This window comes from Mauremys mutica, chromosome 5, assembly GCF_020497125.1.
Source record: "Mauremys mutica isolate MM-2020 ecotype Southern chromosome 5, ASM2049712v1, whole genome shotgun sequence".
Lineage (NCBI taxonomy): Eukaryota > Metazoa > Chordata > Testudines > Geoemydidae > Mauremys > Mauremys mutica.
In genome coordinates, this window is record NC_059076.1 from 108,882,873 (window position 1) to 108,903,106 (window position 20,234).

The following is a 20,234-nucleotide window of genomic DNA, read 5'->3' on the forward strand; positions in this document are numbered from 1 at the left end:
AGGAATGGAAGGTGGTGAGGTTTGTGATGGTCCTTAGTTCCTGGGGGAATTCATTCCAGTCTCAGCCCAACCTCTGAGGCAGCTGTGTCTCCTGCATTAATGAACTTTACTTACCCTTGTGGTGGGAAGTTCCACTGTGGCTGAGAAGTGGAGTTGTCAACCACTGCCCTCATCCTGGAGGTGATCTTTTAGAAATCTTGAGCCCAGGCCACCAAGCACCTTGAAGATGAGGACAGACACCCCAGATAGAAACGCAAAAACCTTTTATCAAACAACTGGAGAAAAACTTCAGTGCAATGGGCATGTGGCAAGGGGAAAAAGGTTGTCAGGTTTATAAACTTATTAAGGTGGAACTCTGGTACCGCCTTAGAGAGGAATTTAGAATAAGTCCACAGCACCACCTTAACCTCATAAAATCTGGAAGATGGGTGGTCAAGACAGCTTGAAGAGTTCACTCACCCTGTAACCCGAAATCACCATGATCACGAAAGTGACCTTCCATGTAAGAAACTTAAGATCACAGGAAATGAGTGCTTCAAAAGGAGGTTGCATCCACTTTTTCATAATCACATTAATATCCCAGACAGGGATTTTTAATGATTTTTTTAAAAATGGTCAATACCCATACAAACCTGAGAACAAGGATCATTCTTTTGGGGATACAGGACAACCATCTGGAAGGTTGGCTGAAAACCTGATGCTGTACCTACACTGTACAATGCTCAAGACCCATATGCCCAAGGTGACCACAGGTATTCAAGACTAATAGGCTCCTAAATTTGCCTCTAACTGGGAGGTCTCGGCAGACTACTGGTAAAGGCTGGCCAGCTAAGCATCTAGAACCTTCCAAAAACTCTCTTTGCTTTTTGGTGCTTGCTGAAATATCCCTTTGGCTTTTGGAAGTGCTGAGGACTTCAGATAGGGGTGAATAAGCTCCCTCAAAGCCAGCTGGCGATGTGAAGTCAACTTGCAAACCAGAGTCTCTCTCTTTGGTACACACTAGGGCAGTGGTCCCCAACGTGGTGCCCACCGGGGCATTTATGTGCGTCCGCCTAGTGCTCAGCAGGGGAAAGAAGCCACGGCCCTGCGGTTGCCAGGGATAGAGAACTCCAGGGCTGCAGGCGCCGGTGCTCTCTGTCCCCAGCAGGCGCGAGGCTCCGGCTTAGCCAGAGAGAAGCTGCGGCCCCGCGCCTGACAAGGACAGAGAACTCCAGGCAGGGCCGGCTCCAGACCCCAGCGCGCCAAGCAGGCGCGTGGGGCGGCATTGTCGGGGCAGGGCGGCATTTGGCTCCGGCGGACCTTCCGCAGTCACATCTGCGGGAGGTCCACCGGAGCCCCGGGATGAGTGGACCTGCCGCAGGCATGACTGCGGAGGGTCCCCTCTTCCCGCGGCTCCGCTTGAGCTCCCGCAGGCATGACTGCGGCGGGCACGCTGGTCCCATAGCTCAGACGGAGCTACCGCAGGCATGACTGCGGAAGGTCCGCCGCAGCCAAATGCCACGCACCCGCCGCAGACACTTCTGCCCCGGCCGCGGGACCAGGGAAGGGCGGCACACCGCGCCGCCCTGCTTGGGGCGCCGTAATTTATAGAGCTGCCCCTTACTCCAGGGCTGTGGGCGCCGGTGCTCTCTGTCCCCGGCAAGCGCGGGGCTGAAGCTGCTCTCCGGCTTCAAGAGAAGCCGCAGCCCCGCGCCTGCTGAGCACAGAGAACTCCAGGGCTGCAGGCGCCGGTGTTCTCTGTCCCCGGCAGGCGTGGGGCCCGCCTAGTGCCCAGCAGGGGAGAGATGCCAGGGCCCCCCACCTGCTGGGGACAGAGTACTCTGGGGTTGCAGGCTGCGCAGCTTCTCTCAGGCTTCTCCCTGCACTGCCCAGAACTGCCGCAAAAAAAAAACCAAAAAAACCCACCACACGCTCCGCCTCTGCAGAATGGACCAAATGCTGCCTCATAGCATGTGCTGACACAGGCACCTGTTTGCTCCACTGGTGCCTGGAGCCAGCCCTGTATGTGAGTATTCTTCCTGCACTGATACTGTTGTTTTCTTGTGCTTTGAAATTTATTATTTTTTTAACATTTTGCTCCAAAATGAGTGGTTCAAATAAGAGACAACGTACGTATTATTTCAACCCAGAGTGGGAAGAATATTAAATATGATGTTTTTCGTATTATTTAATGTACAAATACAAACTAAGGCTTGAAAAATTGTTGGTGCCCGCCACACTCTTCTGAAAACATGAATGTCCTACTGGCCACAAAAAGGTTGGGGACCACTGCACTAGGGGTTAGAACCAGTCAGTCACAAGAATGGAATCAGACCTTTGGATAACATTTTCAAAAGAATGTAAGGTCACTCAGAAGCCTAAGTCCTACTTCCCTGTCTCAAATCACCATGTACACATCACTCTCCTGAGCACTAACTTCTCATGTTTGCTTACAACATTCCTGCTAATACATCCCAGAATGTCAGCTTTTTTTTGCAACAATATTACACTGTTGACTCATATTTAGCTTGTTATACCTGGGGGTTATATAGTGTCTCTTTCCACAGTACTTTGTTCTATCCAGTCATTTCCCATTTTGTATGTGTGCAATTGATTGTTCCTTCCTAAGTGGAGTATTTTGCACTTGTTCTGATTGAATTTCACCCTATTTACTTCAGACCATTTCTCCAGTTTGTCCAGATCATTTTAATTTAACAAGAGAGGCAAAGCTGAAGCTGAAATTTAAGAGACTCAAAACATGAGCAGGGAAGCAGAAAAATCCTTATTAAAAGACATTTAAAAGAGAAATTTTTAAGACCTCTGTAAAGCTGTTGTGAAGCTATCAAAAGCATCAAAACATTCAAGTTCTTGAAGTTTATGGTGTCCTTTTAAGATAGAAAGTAAAGAATATCAGAATTTTACACAAGGTAAGAAGAATCCTTGACCTGTTTTCAAATAGTAACAGATATCCCACTCCCCATATATTTTGATTAAGCATCAGCCATTCAAGAGTGCCTGAATAAATTCCACTACACAGGAATTAGAATTATTTTCAGATTATCTTGTTTTTCAAGATGTGGTAATGAGGCAAGCTACCTGATCAAACTGATTTTCACAGCTGTGCTCTTAATGCACCAAAATAAACTAAACTAACATGGCACCATTTATTCAAGGGAGACACTTGCTTTGGTTAACAGTCAGAGAATGTCAGTTTCTTCCACCTTTTCAAATAAAATGAGTTGCATTTACTATGTCTGATGAGCGAATAATGCACTCACCCCCTTTGGATCCTTGACAAAATAGCTCCCACTAGATCCTTGGGAAATTCTTTCCGGAAAGACGCCACACTCTATAGCTTGTTCTGTTCTCAGCACAATTTCTGCAAATTCTGGATCATCCAAAAATAAGTTCATCTCTGCAGTACTTCCCACGTTTCCTAAAAAACAAAGAGTTATTCCTCTAAATGCTATTGAACTACATTAGACATTGTTTACACAATAGATGGGGATTAGGAAAAAATTATACCAGTTTTTCCTCCTTTAGTTAGAAAAAGACACTAGCAATCACTAGAGACCAAGGGTGAAATGCTGGCCTCACTGATGTCAGTGGAATTTTGCTATTGATTTCACCAAGACTAGGATTTCATCAAGTGCCTACAAAGTATCTATTGTTTAAAAAAGTTAAGCATTAAACCTAGTTTGTGTCAACTTATCTGAGGTCAATATTGTAAAAATGTTTATCAACTTTAATACAGAATAAATACAAGGGAATATGAATAAAAATTAAATTTATTCATGTAAACAACTCATGTTTATTTTGTTCTTATAGACTTTGTTTCCAAAGGAGGGAAGTTCAGATGAGTGGACTAAAAAGCTTTTATTGATCATTTTTACTAACATCTGTCCACATATGTAAGTTGGCCCTGTAAAGAAAGTTAGATGAGTAAAGGCAGCACTAAATATTCAAGGATATAGTCCATTTAACAGCTTTGCTTAATGTACTTGTTTTTTACATTTTCAAATCCTCTGCCACAAATAACAGTATGATAATGTTGTTAACTAGCTATCCATGAAGCAGATCATTTGCAACTAGCATTAAGATCCAGTTTAAGTTCTGAAATACTTGTTAACAGCCAAACTTTAAAGCATTCAAATTAGCTAATCATCAGAGGGTTTTTTGCATACCAATGAACATAGAAATTACAGCTTTGTACAAGTGTGAAAAAAATCAAAGTTCTATGAAAACAGTTTCCATGACTTAGCACTTCTATTGCAATTGACACATTTTGAAATCTGTTTTTATCAAAAGCTTTGAAATCTGAAGTATCTGACAAGTTCTCCAAATGTTTTTTTGTTTGTTTTTTAATTTTTGGACTATATTTTACATACATGAAGTTCTTATAGCTAGAGAAAATATTTTAGGGATTATGAGGCAAAAGTTAAGGCTGGTCTATCCATGGAGTTATACAAGCTGCTCCTGAATAACTCCATATGTGGACACTTATTCCAGAATAAGAGTGCCTTGTTCCTGTTAAGTGGGTTAAGCTCTACTAACTGCCTGACATGAGGGAAGGGGAAACAATCTCAAGGACACTCAAAACTTCTCTAATTGGAGTGAAAGGGGAGGGGGCAAGGACCCAGCAAACATGATGTACCAGGGCCCCAAATTTCTCACAACAGGCCTGTGTGTAGACAGGCCATTATTGAAAAAAGCTGTAAAAGCTTTTCTTTTCTTCCTTGTCTCCCACATACCTTACTCTTCTCCTCCCTCTTTCTGTCTCACTACTATCTTCTGATTCTCATCCTTAATTCCTTCCCCATGGGAGAACGTCACACCATTCAGTTCACTGGTGCTCAGATGTATAGAAGACGTTCATATTACTGAAGTCAGAGTTAAGCTTTTGCATTATAACATGATTACAAAGAATGTGGTGTGTCTATTATGTTACTATACATATTAAGTACAAAATTTTAGATCTTATCTTCAATGTATTCAATGGCATGTGCCCAGAATATCTAGAAGATCACAGAAAGCTCCAGGATGAGGACAGTGCTCAGCAACTCCACTGCTCAGGAAACACAAAATTCGCCCAGGGGGGAGGGGGGAAGGGCATGACACAGAATGAATGACATTTGACAGATGTTAGTCACGTCACTTTCGTGCTAATGGAAGTTGCTCAGATATTGCAGTGATGAAGATGGTATGGGAAATCATACATATTTAAAGTGTATGGGACAGTTATAGAAGATCAGAGCGTCAGTGAAAATGGTGTGACTATGATGTTTGGGGGCTAAAATATGCCAAAGGACACCTTTACGGGGTATCCTCTGACATACTTTAGGAGTTTGTGGGTGGGGTTCCCTTTAAGCAATGCTAACTTTTCTTCACCAAGTTTTTGTTTGTGGGGGGGATACACTATTGTCAACCATTTTTTATGTAGTCCCCAATACTGTAATCAAATCTAGGCAGGCAGATCCCTGAAACTACACAGATCCCCTTTCAGCTTGGATACACTTCACTTCAGTAGGGCTCTATGCTGGAACAAGGGTCCGCCCACATCTAACTACAGAATCAGATTACTAAACAGCTTAAAATTCAAATGAGAGCCTGGATAATATAACTCAAGTCTTCTGAGCACCCTCAGCTTTTACGTAAATCAACTTCATTTGCTTAGGCTTTGTCTAGATTTGAATGTGCAATATTAAAACACGTTAGCTAACATACACCTCTACCTGGATAATACATGACCCGATATAATATGAATTCGGATATAATGCGGTAAAGCAGTGCTCCGGGGGGGCAGGGCTGCGCACTCCGGTGGATCAAAGCAAATTCGATATAACGTGGTTTCACCTATAATGCGGTAAGATTTTTTGGCTCCTGAGGACAGCGTTATATCGAGGTAGAAGTGTAACACATTTTAAAGGAGTAAGACAGAAAGCAGCAAATACTTTAAAACATGCTAAACTGATTGTGGGAGGGATCAGTGGCTTGAGCATTGGCCTGCTAAACCCAGGGTTGTGAGCTCAATCCTTGAGGGGCCCATTTAGGAATCTGGAGCAAAAATCTGTTTGGGATTGGTCCTGCTTTGAGCAAGGGGTTGGACTAGATGACCTCCTGAGGTCCTTTCTAACCTGATATTCTATGAGTTAACATTGGGACTCTCCCTAGTCTATTCTTTATAGGTTCTTACACTGTGCCCACCACCATATCTGAGCTCTTTCCAGTAGTGCACTAAGCAACATGACTATCATCTGCCATATACTGTTCTCTCAGACTCTCCCTAGTGATAAAAATGTGTGCAGTTGAGTGTTATTGTGACAGTCTGTACCTTAAAATAACATCCTGGAACCTCCATATTCACCACGGTCATATGATTATGATATGTTTTGTACAATGCATGCCTTGTACAAAACATCTGTCCTGATCTGTTGAATTTTACTATCATTGTATGTGAAGTTATGAAGTATTGCTATAGGTTTGTTACTGAAATTTAGGGTATGGCTACACTTGCAGCCATACAGCGCTGCCGCGGGAGCGCTCCTGCGGCAGCCCTTTGAAGTGCGAGTGTGGTCGCAGCGCCAGGAGAGAGCTCTCCCAGCGCTGCACGTACTCCACCTCCCCGTGGGGATTAGCTTACAGCGCTGGGAGCCGCGCTCCCAGCACTGGGGCACTGTTTACACTGGCGCTTTGCAGCGCTGTAACTTGCTGCGCTCAGGGGGGTGTTTTTTCACACCCCATAGCGAGAAAGTTGCAGCACTGTAAAGCGCCAGTGTAGCCAAGGCCGTAGTGTGAAGTTGGAAATGCCCACAGCTAGCCATTTAGTGGCGACAAAGGAATAACTGACAAGACGGAGTTATATCAGGACCAGCCTAACGTGTTGATTGCCCATCAAGAAGAATCCACTATCCCAGAGACTCTGAGAGGGCAAGTATGCAATGAGGGCTAACTAAACCAGACCACACAGCAAGGATCTTTCTAATAGCTGGGAAAAGGTATAAAAGAGGGACAGTGAAATCATCTCTTGGCTTCTTCTCCATCCCCCATCTCAAAACCTGGAAAATTGTTTGGAAGATAAAACGTTGAACTGGGGAACCTGGTTCCAGGTTGGGAAGGGGATCCAGCCTGTGTAAATTGCCTGAAAAATCCAGTGGGGGTGAGAGACTGTTTGATTCAAACCTTACTTAGATTAAAGGAACAGGAGTACTTGTGGCACCTTAGAGACTAACAAATTTATTTGACCATAAGCTTTTGTGGGCTACAGCCCACTTCATCAGATGCATAGAATGGAACATATCGTAACAAGATATATATACATACAGAGAACATGAAAAAGTGGAAGTAGCCATACCAACCATAAGAGGCTAATTAATTAAGATGAGCTATTATCAGCAGGAGGAAAAAAAACATTTGTAGTGATAATCAAGATGGCCCATTTTAGACAGTTGACAAGAAGGTGTAACATGGGGAAATAGATTCAATATATGTAATGACCCAGCCACTCCCAGTCTCTATTCAAACCCAAGTTAATGGTATCTAGTTTGCATATTAATTCAAACTCAGCAGTTTCTGGTTGGAGTCTGTTTTTGAAGCTTTTCTGTTGCAAAACTGCCACCTTTAAGTCTGTTACTGAGTAACCAGAGAGGTTGAACTGTATGTGTATATATATCTTCTTACTATATGATCCATTCTATGCATCTGATGAAGTGGGCTGTGGCCCACGAAAGCTTATGCTCAAATAAATTTGTTAATCTCTGAGGTGCCACAAGTACTCCTGTTCTTTTTGCGGATACAGACTAACATGGCTGCTACTCTGAAACCTTACTTAGACTGTAGAATGTAGACTGCAAGATTATGATTTCTTATGTAACCACTTTGATCTCTATGCTTGCTACTTACAATCACTTAAAAAAATCTATCTTTCTACAGTTAATAAATCTGTTTTATATTTTATCTAAAACTGCGGTTTTGGTTGAAGTGCTTGGGGAATCTCAGCTCAGGTTAACAAGGGTTGTTGCATATCCACTATCCTTTGTAGAAGTGGCAAACTAATTAATGAGCTTGCACTGCCCAAGTCTTGCACGTGTAAGACAGTATATTGTTGGGGTGCAAGGCTGGGGTGATTGGCTGGTGCCGATCTCTGTATAATTTGTGACTGACTCATGCTATTTAGCTGGGTGTGGGGCTCCACATGGTGATGGCTGAGTGATCACAGCACCTGGAAGGGCTGGCTACCTGTCACTGGCATAGCACTGAGAGAGACAGTGCAGGTTGCAGAGTTAAGGTGCACAACAGTCCCACAGTTCCAGATTGCACCCTGGGGATCCTGTCACAGTTGTGTTTTGGAATTTTTTATACATAAATATATAGCAATGTGGGTGTACATGTTTGATAACGCAAAGTCAAAGAAATGCTCCTTGCACTTAAGTGTGAATGGTGGGTAGGTTTATTATGGTCCCTAGCTCCTGAGAGAGTTAATTTCTGTCTACTGCACAGACTATTGCAGAAACTTCCATCATACCAAAGAAGCAAAGCTGTTGACAGTCTTCATTCTGGAGCTATAAGACGACCAATTCCGCACATATTAAAGGCAACATGCTTTATGTACACCACACTTTTAAAATGTGTTATGTCAGAACACATGAGCTAATACATTTTAACATAGCTTCTTTAAAATTTAGGCCTGGTTTACAGTTAAAAGTTTTGCCAGAATAGTTATGGCAGTTAGAAATATGAAAAAAAAAAATCCTATCATTCCCCCTCTCCCATCCAAAAAACTGACATAGCTATGCCAGCAATAGCCTGAATGAAGATGCAGTTGTGCAGGTTAAAATGACTTTTTTTTATTATATAGTTTATTTCATTTGGGGAACTGTTATAAGATAAACTGGCAAAAGCATTATTTTTCAGCTTTAAGCTGCGTCCCTACTAGCAAAGTTTGCTGGTATGGCTATACTAACAAACCTTTTCTAGTGCAGGCAAAGCAGTTTAGACAAGGCCATAGGTTTACACTCCTTTACTGACCTGGAGAGGCTTGAAGAGAGGTATAAAGTCCTAAGAAAGGCAACTAACAATTTGTTGGTTATTATTACTTTCTTGCTACAATCCTCTATTTGGCACTTTTGCATTTGGAATTACACCAACAGACTCACTTACTTTCAAATTTAGACACTTTTCCCTTAAATACTGGGTTTCAAGGACAAGAAAGCAGTTATTAAAAGTCAATTTCATATTGCCAGAAATTTACACACCTGACACACTAATACAAAGCTTCCCAGTCCTATAATAGGTCATAAAAACAAGCACTGGATCACTTTTCACAGACTGGAAAGTGAATAAATATTATTCACAAGAAAAGGAAATTGGACAGTCCTTGAACAAGCAAATCTGAAGAAGAAAAATGAGAAAGCTTTAACAAGTTGTCAGGAATGGTAGACTGTTCCAAACACTAGATGCAGCATGACTACAGGTGTGAAGCCAGAATTGAAAAAGATGACAAGAGCTGTTAAGTGAGAGTACTGAGAAGAAAACAGGAAGCAAGAATACATGAGACTGGATATATAGATGCAAGTGACCTCACATAGGGCCTTGCATACAGAAACAAGGAGTTTGATTTTTGAGTTAATTTACAGTAGCAGCCTTCCTTAAAGCACTGTTTAGAGCAGGGGTAGGCAACCTATGGCACGTGTGCCGAAGGCGGCACGTGAGCTGAATTTCAGCAGCACTCACACTGCCCGGGTCCTGGCCACTGGTCAGGGAGGCTCTGCATTTTAATTTAAATTTTAAAAGAAGCTTCTTAAACATTTTAAAAAACTTATTTACTTTACATACAACAATAGTTTAGTTATATATTATAGACTTAGAGAAAGAGACCTTCTAAAAAGGTTAAAATGTATTTCCGGCACACGAAACCTAGAGTGAATAAATGAAGACTCGGCACACCACTTCTGAAAGGTTGCCGACCCCTGGTTTAGAGGATGGTGGTCCCAACAATGATTACATTGCAGTATGACAGGTTTCAGCGTAGCAGCCGCATTAGTCTGTATCTGCAAAAAGAACAGGAGTACTTGTGGCACCTTAGAGACTAACAAATTTATTTAAGCATAAGCTTTCATGGGCTACAGCCCACTTCATCCGCTGCATAGACTGGAACATAGAACAAGAAGATATTTATACAGAGAACAAGTATCCTCACACCTTCTATGGGTCATCTCGATTATCACTTCAAAAGTTTTTTTGTCCTGCTGATGATAGCTCATCTCAATTGATTGGCCTCTTACAGTTGGTATGGCTACCTCCACCTTTTCATGTTCTCTGTATAAATATCTTCTTGCTGTATGTTCCGGTCTATGCAGCCGATGAAGTGGGCTGTAGCCCACGAAAGCTTACGCTCAGATAAATTTGTTAGTCTCTAAGGTACCACAAGTACTCCTGTTCTTTTTACATTGCAATATACTCTCCCACTGTTTTAGACTAACAGTGACTGAAAGCAGATTTTATGTAACAACTGACCCACACATTACATGATGCAAATTGGAGGTGGTGTCCTGAGATGGAGCCTTGCTGGCATTTTCAAAGCGGTATTGGGTATGGAGACTCAATTATCTCTGCAAATGAGAGGGTATCCTTCCAAACAAACTAGTAGGGAAGGGACTGTCACTGCCTACCTATACTGTCCTCTGGGCCATGAGGGCCCTTTTAGGGGAGGGTAAAAGGACCAGGAAGCAGGCCGCTGCAGCCTACCAGCGGGTCTGCAGCTTCCCTGACTCTTTGCTCACCTACGGGGTAGGTCATGATTTGCTGCGTGGCTCAATGGGGGCCATAAACATCCCTGCAGGCGAGGATTCCCCCCCCCCCCAGGCCTCCTCATGGCACCCCTCATCTTTGCAACATTATACTGTTGCCATTCCCTGAGCAACCAGAGGCCTTCAACTAGGCAGCTCTTGCAAGCAGCAAAAATAGCTTTACAATGATCTCATACTACATCCCCTCTCCTCCCTCTTCAGGTAAGCTCTTTCAAATCGCATAACAATTACAACTTTGATCTTGTTCCAGTAACCGCTCCTGATGTTTTTTCCCTTGCCCACTTTTAAAAATTTATTTAAACTAAGTAAGTCATATTCCACAGCACGCAAGCAAGAGGAAGGAGGGTAAACCGTCGTTTTACATGGTGTGGGGGCAGGCAGTATGTGTGTATTGTACAGGAAGAATGTGAGGAAGCATCCCCCCTTTACGTCTCCTACCCTCCTAGCCAGCAGCACCTCAAAAAGGAAAGGAAAGAGAAAGTGAACGCTGAGTCAAGGGATCAACAAACCAAAGACAAGACATGAACGGAGGGGTGGTGGTGAGGAATCCCCGCGTTCCCCCGAGGGAACAAAGACTAAAAGCCAAGGGGAGCGCCCTGGAACTGGGGGAGAGGAGCAGTCCCACCGGTGGGGAGAGCCTGTGGACAGGGCTCCCCTATACCTGCGGCGATGCGAGTCTCCCTGTCCCAGGAAGCACTGGCTCTCCGGCTCCGGCGGGTGGCAGACGCTCCTAACAGCGGCTCTTCCTCACCATCCTCCTCGGGGTCCGTGTCTACGTCCCCGTCCTCCTCCAGCCCCAGGGCCCCGCCGAGCCTCACGGCCCCGCCGGGAGCTGCCTTCCCCTGGAACCCCCGCGCGGGGGGGCTGTCCTGCAGCGCCGGCTCCGAGAGCAGCAGCAGCCGCTCGTCTGGCTCCTCAGGGCCCGGCTCCGCCATTAGCGTCTGCGGCGGGCTGGGTAAGGTCCGGCGAGCCGCCAGGCGGGCTCACACGCCGCCGGGGGGACACATTGCGCAGGCAGCAGCCGAGAATCGGACGGACAAGCTCCGCGGCGCCACCTCTCAGCAGCCCTCACTGCACATGCGCACCATAGCCGAGGGACGTAGCTACCTCGCCAGCCCTTAAAGGGCCAGCTACAGGTACAAGGGGTACAGCAGGGAAAGACTCGGCCGCTGAGCCCTCCCCCACCCTTGTCCCCCAGCCTACCTAGGGAGAGACACTCTTCAAACACCCACCCCCGAGCGCGCACACTTCAACAGGGAGACCTGCGTTCCCAAGGGGCCTGCACGAACACACTGGCACAGACCCACACACGGCTTCTCCGCTCTGTTCCCCGTTGGGAAGCTTGAGTTGACAATATCTTTCTTTACACATTTATCATCTTTTAGTCTCTTGCTTGGGAAGTGAATTTTGAGGCCAATGCACTAGCTCCAGTAACGCTAGATTACCTCCCACCCCATACAAATACATTCAGGACGATCCGAGGCAATCTACAGTCCGGGGCTGGCTGCATTTTGTTAAATTTATAAATTAAATTACTACAGCACGGGACCTCTTACTGCAAAATGACACCCTAGAATCCAAGTTGTTTTTTTTTTAAGTTTGTAGCTCTGATGGTGGGGAAGAAAATGTTGAGTACATAAATTGATTGTAACTGATATTGTCAGATGTCAATTTGCAGACAGTCTGAGACAATACTTCTAAGAAGTGTGAACTGTTCTCTTAATCTCCATAGATTAACTTCAAAACCTAAATATGGCAGTATCACAAACACTTATTTAATTGCTGACCATTTTAACAGAAACATTCCACTATTTTGCTTTATTCTTGAATCCCAAACTGTTCTCTCCTCATTAGCACATCATGAGCAAGTCAATTTTCTGTTCAACTAAAATGAAGGATATGAGTGGTGGGAAATGAGTCATTTTATAGAATTGTAAGGGTCCTTCAATGTGCTACTTAAAAAACCTAAAGAAAGTTACTTTTTTCAGGGACTGATAAAATAACCAGTCAAATCCCTCACTGGTCTGTTTTATCACATCTTAACTGCTGGATATGGATTTTGGAGCCCCCTCATGTACCATTTCCTTATATTGCTATTAATATCTGTAATCTCATAGAATCTCTTCATATTTGCGTTTCTCTTTTTATTCGTTTCTGCTGAAGATGATGAGCATAATGAACCAAGTTTATCCCTAGTGTAAACCCAAACGAATTGGCCTTTTATGCCCAATAAACAATTACATGGAGACAAAAAATACGGGACCTGATTTTACAGTGTTGCATATTATATAGTCATCAAGATCTGGATTATTTCAGTTTTTTTCCATATATTTTTCATCAATTTGAACATGAATCTAATCCTTTAGTGTATCTCTCTGTGTAGATATTTATAATGTACCTCTTACATTACAGTACATTACTCTTACAGTGCTGTCTGAACCCTAGAACAAAAGAAATATAAAAAGAGGGTAAGTACAAATAAAAGTAAACCCCCATGGTAGCTCGCTCACAGTCAGTGTGCTTTTAGCTTTAGGTGGGCGCCCTCTTGTGATACTTTCAAATAAAGAACAAAATAAATAATGTCCCTTGTATGAAAACGAGATTCAGTGCATCATCACATTCCAGGTGCAACACAAAATATTTTAATTTCTAAGGGAAAAAATCTTTTAGAATGGCTCTTCTATGCTTAAACAGGCTGAATAACAATCTATTAATAGTAAACTCTGAGCCAACAATTATTCAAATAGGTTTAACATTAACAACTTGTGAGGCTTGTTGATGAAGTAATCAAGTTGATTAAAGCTATGGTTCAGTAGGGTTAGAGAGGTTACTATGTATGTTTCCCATGTTATTTAACCATCTAAACATAAAACTATTAAGTGGAAGAACCAGATAAGACTCCAAAAGTAAGTTTTAAGGGGCCAGTTATATTTGCTCAAAATTAAACATCAGAAGTATGAACTCAGGAACCTATCCTAAAAGCTTACTTTAAAAAAAGTCTCAGTCAGTTCTTTATTTCTTAGGTCTAAAAATAAACAACCAAACATTCTAAACTAGAAAAGATTTTGTGGAGACAGAATACCCGTATATTCCGGCGTATAAGACGACTTTCTATATTAAAAAACAACCCCCAAAAATCGGGGGTCGTCTTATACGCCGGGTATAAACAGCGGGCGGCTGGGATTTAAAAGGCTCTGGGCTCCCCGCCGCAGCGGGCAGCCCAGAGCCCTCTGACTCCCGGCCGTGGCTGGGATTTAAAAGGCTCTGGGCTCCCTGCCGCAGCGGGCAGCCCAGAGCCCTCTGATTCCCGGCCGCGGCTGGGATTTAAAAGGCTCTGGGCTCCCCGCCGCAGCGGACGGCCCAGAGCCCTCTGATTCCCTGCCGTGGCTGGGATTTAAAAGGCTCTGGGCTCCCCGCCGCAGCGGGCGGCCCAGAGCCCTCTGACTCCCGGCCGCGGCTGGGATTTAAAAGGCTCTGGGCTCCCCGCCGCAGCGGGCAGCCCAGAGCCCTCTGACTCCCGGCCGCACTGGGCAGCCCAGAGCCCTCTGACTCCCGGCCACGGCTGGGATTTAAAAGGCTCTGGGCTCCCCGCCGCAGCGGGCAGCCCAGAGCCCTCTGATTCCCGGCTGCGGCTGGGATTTAAAAGGCTCTGGGCTCCCCCCCCTCGGAAGGGGGGATCGTCTTATAGGGCGAATATAGGCCAAAACCTATATTTTAACTGTAAAATTAGGGGGTCGTCTTATATGCCCCGTCGCCCTATACGCCGGAAAATACGGTACATTGCTCCTAAAATCCAGTTCTCTTAATTCCTCTCTTTTAGTCCTTCCAACCTCAGCCTGACAGAATGAATTGTTCAGGCACTCCTCCGGCTTATAAAATGCAGGCAAGAAAGAAAAACAACTCTAATAGTGAATTCCACATGTCAAATACTGAAAACAGTAAAGAGTTGACAAACAATCCATGGCTTGAAATAGTTTCATACTAAATTGTTATTTCAAATAATTAACCATTAAAAAAAAAAGTATCTCCTTGAGAGTCAAATTGAAAAATGGCTAAATCGCATTAATAAACTTCACTGTGACTAAACTGACCAGTTACAGAAGTGATACTAAACACGTAAACAGAACTGGGCTGAATAAAAGTTACTCTAGCAGTTTTAACCTAATTTCTCCTTGCTTCTTCAACCTAAACATTGTTTCAATGTTTGTGTTTAGTTTTAGATTTAAATTTACTTTGCAGACAAGATATACCATAGAATAAGGAACCACTCAGGAGAACGTAAAAAGGTGGTTTCTTAAATAAGGTGGTATTTTAATAGATTCCAGATAAATTCCATTTAAAAGCTATAAGGAAGACCTATAAAAGAGTAAATACTTATAGGACATTAAATATATTGTATCAGTTATTTAATAAAACAAATACATTTTAATACTTGAAATACTAAAGAATTGATGTTTAATGCATAAAAAGTCTTGTGTAATCCAAATATAAAACTGTCTACAAGGTACCCACAGATGAAATCACAGTGAAAAATCTATTTTGTTGCTATCAGGTGTTTTATAATACATTTAAAGCAACACAGAGAAGTATGCAAAATGCAGTCTTCTGTGCATAAACGGTGGCCCCAATCCTGCTAATAGTTACACACATGCCTAACTTCCAAGTATGTGAGCAATCCCACAAATTTCAACTCATAAGTAAAGATCAGGGGGGGCTCCAGGCCCCAGCACGCCAAGCGCGTGCTTGGGGCGGCATGCCACAGGGGGCACTCTGCCAGTTGGGCGGCAGGCAGGGTGCCTTTGGCGGCATGCCCGCGGGACCAGCGGACCCTCCGCAGGCACGCCTGTGGGAGGTCCACCGGAGCCGCGGGACCGGCGACTGGCAGAGCACCCCCCGCAGCATGATGCCGTGCTTGGGGTGGCAAAATGTCTAGAGCCGCCCCTGGTAAAGATAAGCATATATTGTTGCTGGATCAAAGCCTTTGTACAAACTTTACACATCTAAAGTATTTCAGGTGGGCTCATAGAACTGCAGAGGTGCTGCTGTCTCTAGTTCTGGATGTTTTTAGAGTGCATTAAGAAGAGGTTTCAATAAAATAATTTAATACTGTAAATTGCTTGGCAATGTCCTGTAGTGGGAGTTCTGGGCCTGGTCTGCACTTAAAAGTTTCGCTGGTTATGTCTGGGGGCCAGGCAGGTGGGGAATCACATAAACTATACCAGCAAAGTATCAGAGGGGTAGCAGTGTTAGTCTGGATCTGTAAAAAGCAACAAAGAGGCCTGTGGCACCTTACAGATTAACAGACATATAGAAGCATAAGCTTTCGTGGGTGAATACCCACTTTGTCGGATGCATGCTGATGTTAGTCTACAAGATGCCACAGGACTCTATCGCTTTATACCAGCAAAAGCACTCTTTTGCCAGCATAAGCTAAGAAGGTTTGCTGGTATAGTTGTTCTGATATAACTATACCAGCAAACCATTTCTAGTGCAGGCAAAGCCTTAATGAATGTGGGATCTTCTAGTAGAGATTCTGAGTTAAATCATGCTGTTTCAAGTAATTCAATTACTTAATATAAGGCTCCTGTGTAAGGATTTGAGATAGCTAGGCAGCTTTCTCCACTAATGAAACCAGTTTAGTTTTCTTAAAAACAAAACAAAACCTATTTATTTTATTCTCCATTAAGTCTTTCTGTCTCAAGGACATAAATGACTTTAGAAATGCTGTAGAAAGGCACTTGAAGTGAATGTGGTGAAACGGGTACAAACTTCCACAGGGATTCAATAACCCAATTATTAGGGCTTTTCTACACACAAAAATTGTACTGCATTAACCATACCAGCATAGCTTAAGCTGCAAAACACCCCTATTACAAATGTAATTATACCAGTGTAAAGATGTTTACAGTGGTTCAGTTTATTCCCATTCCCTTATGGGAACAGCTATATTAGTATAAGGCACCTTGATAATTGTGTCCACACTAAGGGTTGTACTGGTCTAAGTATTTTAGTGAACAAGCACATCCCTAACCAAAATAATTATAATGGTGGAAGAACTGCATACAGCAGCCCAACATGCATGCTTTTAACTTTAAGAAACCCTATTACCCACAAAGGGGGACTAATCATAAACTTAAAGTTAAGCACCTATGGAAGTGTGAGCAGCCTCAAGGTTGTAATCAAGGTTAATTTCTAGGCCCTGCAGGAATACAGTATCCTGCTTTTCCTCTCTAACACAGAAAAGGGTTTTTCCCCCACAAAGTTAACAAAACCCTTCACCTCTCTAATACGTTCAGGCCTGGGCAGGCTTTAACAAAAGGGCAACTCCACAATACACTCCAGGACAGCCCAGCCCGCCCCTGCTATTCAGGCCTAAACTAAGCCCAGATCCTAAGGGCGCTGCCTGAGTTATTGCCAGGCTGTTTGTGCCGCTACACCGGCCTGTAAGGTCCGAACTGGGCCCTCCCGAGCCCATCTTTACTGGACGTTGGTGCACCGCGGCCTGCAGCCACGGCTCCCCAGTGCTGACTCGCCCTAGCGCACAGGCACGGAGACCCCGAGCTCCGCGGCCGCCCCTAGGCTCACACGCAGCACGATGGGCCGGCGTGGTGCTCATCTACCCCGGTGCTGCGGCCAGTATGCCCGGGCGGCGCAGCCTGGCCCCCGCGGCAGGTGCGCTTGCTCGGTCTGGCTGAGCTCAGGCCAGGGCCTGGCGTGCGGGGCCCGCCTCCCCCCGCATGGAGACACCTGCCTGCACTCAGCTCCACTCCGTGGGCTGCGGCCGTTGCGGGCTGAGGAGGCAGCAGCGCCCCCGCGAGGCATAGGCGTAGACCACTCCGCGCGCCACAAAGGCGCCGCGCTGCACCCCAACCCACCCCCAGGGGGCGCGGCATCACATGTCGTCCACGCACATGCGCACCTGCTTTTAATTACCGGTATTCCCTGGGAGTTGAGCGTGTCTCCTCACGTGGTATCACGGCCCCTCGTTCCACGGCGTTGCGCCTGCGCGGTGGTGGCCGGAGAGTCTGGAATCTGAGCGTGTTTGTCAGTTTCTCCGCCCACTTCTTCCGACATGAACGTTGAGAATTTCGGCGCTAGCGAGAGGCTGGTGAACGCGGCCTACGTGCGGCAGGGGGCGCAGGGCCGGTGCGCGCATGAGCTGCGCCTGCGGGTGTTGCTGGAGCAGGTAACGGTCGTTCCTACCCCACTGCCCCGGGGGTTCTAAGGTCGCTGCCTCAGCGTGCGCGCGGCCCTCAGCTGTTGTGCAGCGCGCACCCTCCCTCGTGCGCACTGATCAGAGCTGTGGTGCTGAGCTAGGGTGACCAGACAGCACATGTGAAAAATCGGGGCGGGGTGAGGGGTAATAGGAGCCTATAGAAGATAAAGACCCCAAAATCGGGACTGTCCCTATAAAATCGGGACTTCTGGTCACCCTACGCTGAGCAGCCGGTCCCCACCCTCAGCCACCTGGGCCGGGTTGGGAGGCTCCCTGCCCCCCCCCCCCACGTGCCCTTTAGGGCAAGAGCGCGTGTGGCATAAGCTGACAGGCAGCCTGGTTATGATTTGTCTGCCCCACAGCGCACAGGAGCCCAGCCATTGGGTTGTGCTAAGTGCTGTACAAATACAGAATAAGGGCTTGGCTACACTTACAAATTTGCAGCGCTGCAGCAGGGTGTGAAAACACACCCTCTCCAGCGCTGCAAATTGCGGCGCTGCAAAGCGCCAGTGTGGTCAAAGCCCCAGCGCTGTACGTTATTCCCCACAGGGAGGTGGAGTACGGACAGCGCTGGGAGAGCTTTCTCCCAGCGCTGGTGCTTTGACTACACTTAGCGCTTCAAAGCGCTGCCGCGGCAGTGCTTTGAAGTGTAAGTGTAGCCAAAGCCTAAGCTCCTGGCCCTTGCCACAAAGAGTTTATAAGCTAAGTGTAACTCCAGAGTGTGGGTGGATGCAGATGGACTGGGAAATAGGAAGAATCTTGTCATTGTACTCGGTGCCTTTCATCTGTGCCTTTTTTTAGGGCACATCCTTTTGCAAAGCATATGGAGGGCCTCTGGGAAGATGAATTGATTTTTATGGCCAGAAGGAGCGATTATATTCATCTAGTCAGATCTGCAGAGAGCCATGCTAGGAGCATTGATATATCCCCTCAAAATAGCTACCCAGCACCTTGTCTGGCTCCAGCATTGTGTATCTTGGGCTTTGCTGGTATGTGCTCCAAGCAAGTTAGAGGTTTCTGTCTTCCTGTTTCTTAGCAGAGTGCTTTGCTGGGGCCCATATATTACCAGGGACTCATCTACACTACCAAGTTAGGTTGATCTAACTACATCGCTCGGGGTGTGAAAAATTCACTCCCCGGAGACACCTAGTTAAACCAGTCTGAGTCCCAATGTAGACACTGGTAGGTCGACCAAAGAATTCCTCTCAGAGAGGTGAATTAATTACAGCAATCAAAGAAGCTTGTCCATTGCTGTAGTAAGGCCTAGTCTATGCTTAAGGTTACCATATTTGAGCATTCAAAAAAGAGAACAGTCCACAGGAGGTGTTGGCCCCCCACAGTCCACCCCCACTCCTCCCATGCTCTGCCCCCACTCTGCCCCGGGTCCTGCTCCCTCCCTGCTCGGCCCCGCCACCGCACCCCTCCTCACCCCATAGCCCACTGCTGGCTTGCTGTGTCCCACCACTCGCCTCCTCCCACCTGCCACTCAGCTCATTCCCCTGCCAGAAACCCCCATGCTCACCCCGAGAACCCCTGCTCGCCACTTCTTGCCTCTTCAACCCGCCCATCTACGTCTGGCTCCATCGCTGCTTGCCTCTTCATTGCCCCCTACCTGCCACTGGCTTGCCGCTCGCCTATTCACCCTCCCCGCCTGCCACTTGCCTACTCACCCGCTAGCCAGCCAGCCACTGTCTCCCTCGCTGCTCACCTCTTCACCCCACCCTGCTTGCCTACTAACCCTCCTGCTGGAGGTCCCTCTGGCTCCTAGGATCAGGGGCAGCCGAGGGGTCTCCACATGCTGAGCCCGCAATAAGTGCGAGCTCCGTGGCTCCCATTGGCCGGGAAAAGCACCAGTGGGAGCTGCAGGAGCCGCGGAGTGGGGCTGGCAGGTGCCAGCAGTGCACAGAGAGCCCTCCACTCCCTCCCCCCGACCTGACCTGACCCTAAGAGCCAGAGGGACCTGCTGGGGGGCAAGGTGGGGAGTTCTGGCAGTGTTTACCTGGGGTGGCTCCCAGGAAGCATCTGGCAGGTCCCTCTGGCTCCGAGGTTCGGGGCGGGGGGGCGGAGGGCTCTCTGCGCACGGCCGGCACCTGCAAGCCCCGCCCCTGCAGCTCTGATTGGGCAGGAGGGAGCCGGTGCTGCGCACGGAGACCCCTTCCACCTCTGTGCCTAGGGTCCGCCCACACTGCAGGCTTCTTCCGGCGGGCGGGCACCAGGAGCTGCCCCAGGAAGCA

At 46.2% G+C, this 20,234-nt stretch overlaps 2 protein-coding genes across 6 annotated transcripts in view; one reads left to right on the top strand and one right to left on the bottom strand.

The window, feature by feature from the left end:
• Positions 1 to 17,864, bottom strand: part of PI4K2B (phosphatidylinositol 4-kinase type 2 beta) — a 43,577-nt gene extending 25,713 nt beyond the window's left edge. The window contains exons 1-2 of one of the 5 annotated variants that reach the window (XM_045017653.1): positions 17,718 to 17,864; positions 3,258 to 3,415 (exon numbers count right to left, since the gene is read on the bottom strand). In XM_045017653.1, coding sequence (XP_044873588.1) covers positions 3,258 to 3,392 — 135 coding nt within the window. In that variant the 5' untranslated portion in view covers positions 3,393 to 3,415; positions 17,718 to 17,864. Of the gene's footprint in view, positions 1 to 3,257; positions 3,416 to 11,445; positions 11,830 to 17,535; positions 17,682 to 17,703 lie in introns of those variants that run through there. The other 4 variants (XM_045017652.1, XM_045017651.1, XM_045017650.1 and 1 more) reach the window with 4 other exon arrangements.
• The window catches only part of SEPSECS (Sep (O-phosphoserine) tRNA:Sec (selenocysteine) tRNA synthase), a 47,766-nt gene continuing 45,380 nt past the window's right edge, over positions 17,849 to 20,234 (top strand). The window contains exon 1 of the mRNA XM_045017648.1: positions 17,849 to 17,970. Coding sequence (XP_044873583.1) covers positions 17,857 to 17,970 — 114 coding nt within the window. The 5' untranslated portion in view covers positions 17,849 to 17,856. The remainder of the gene's footprint in view (positions 17,971 to 20,234) is intronic.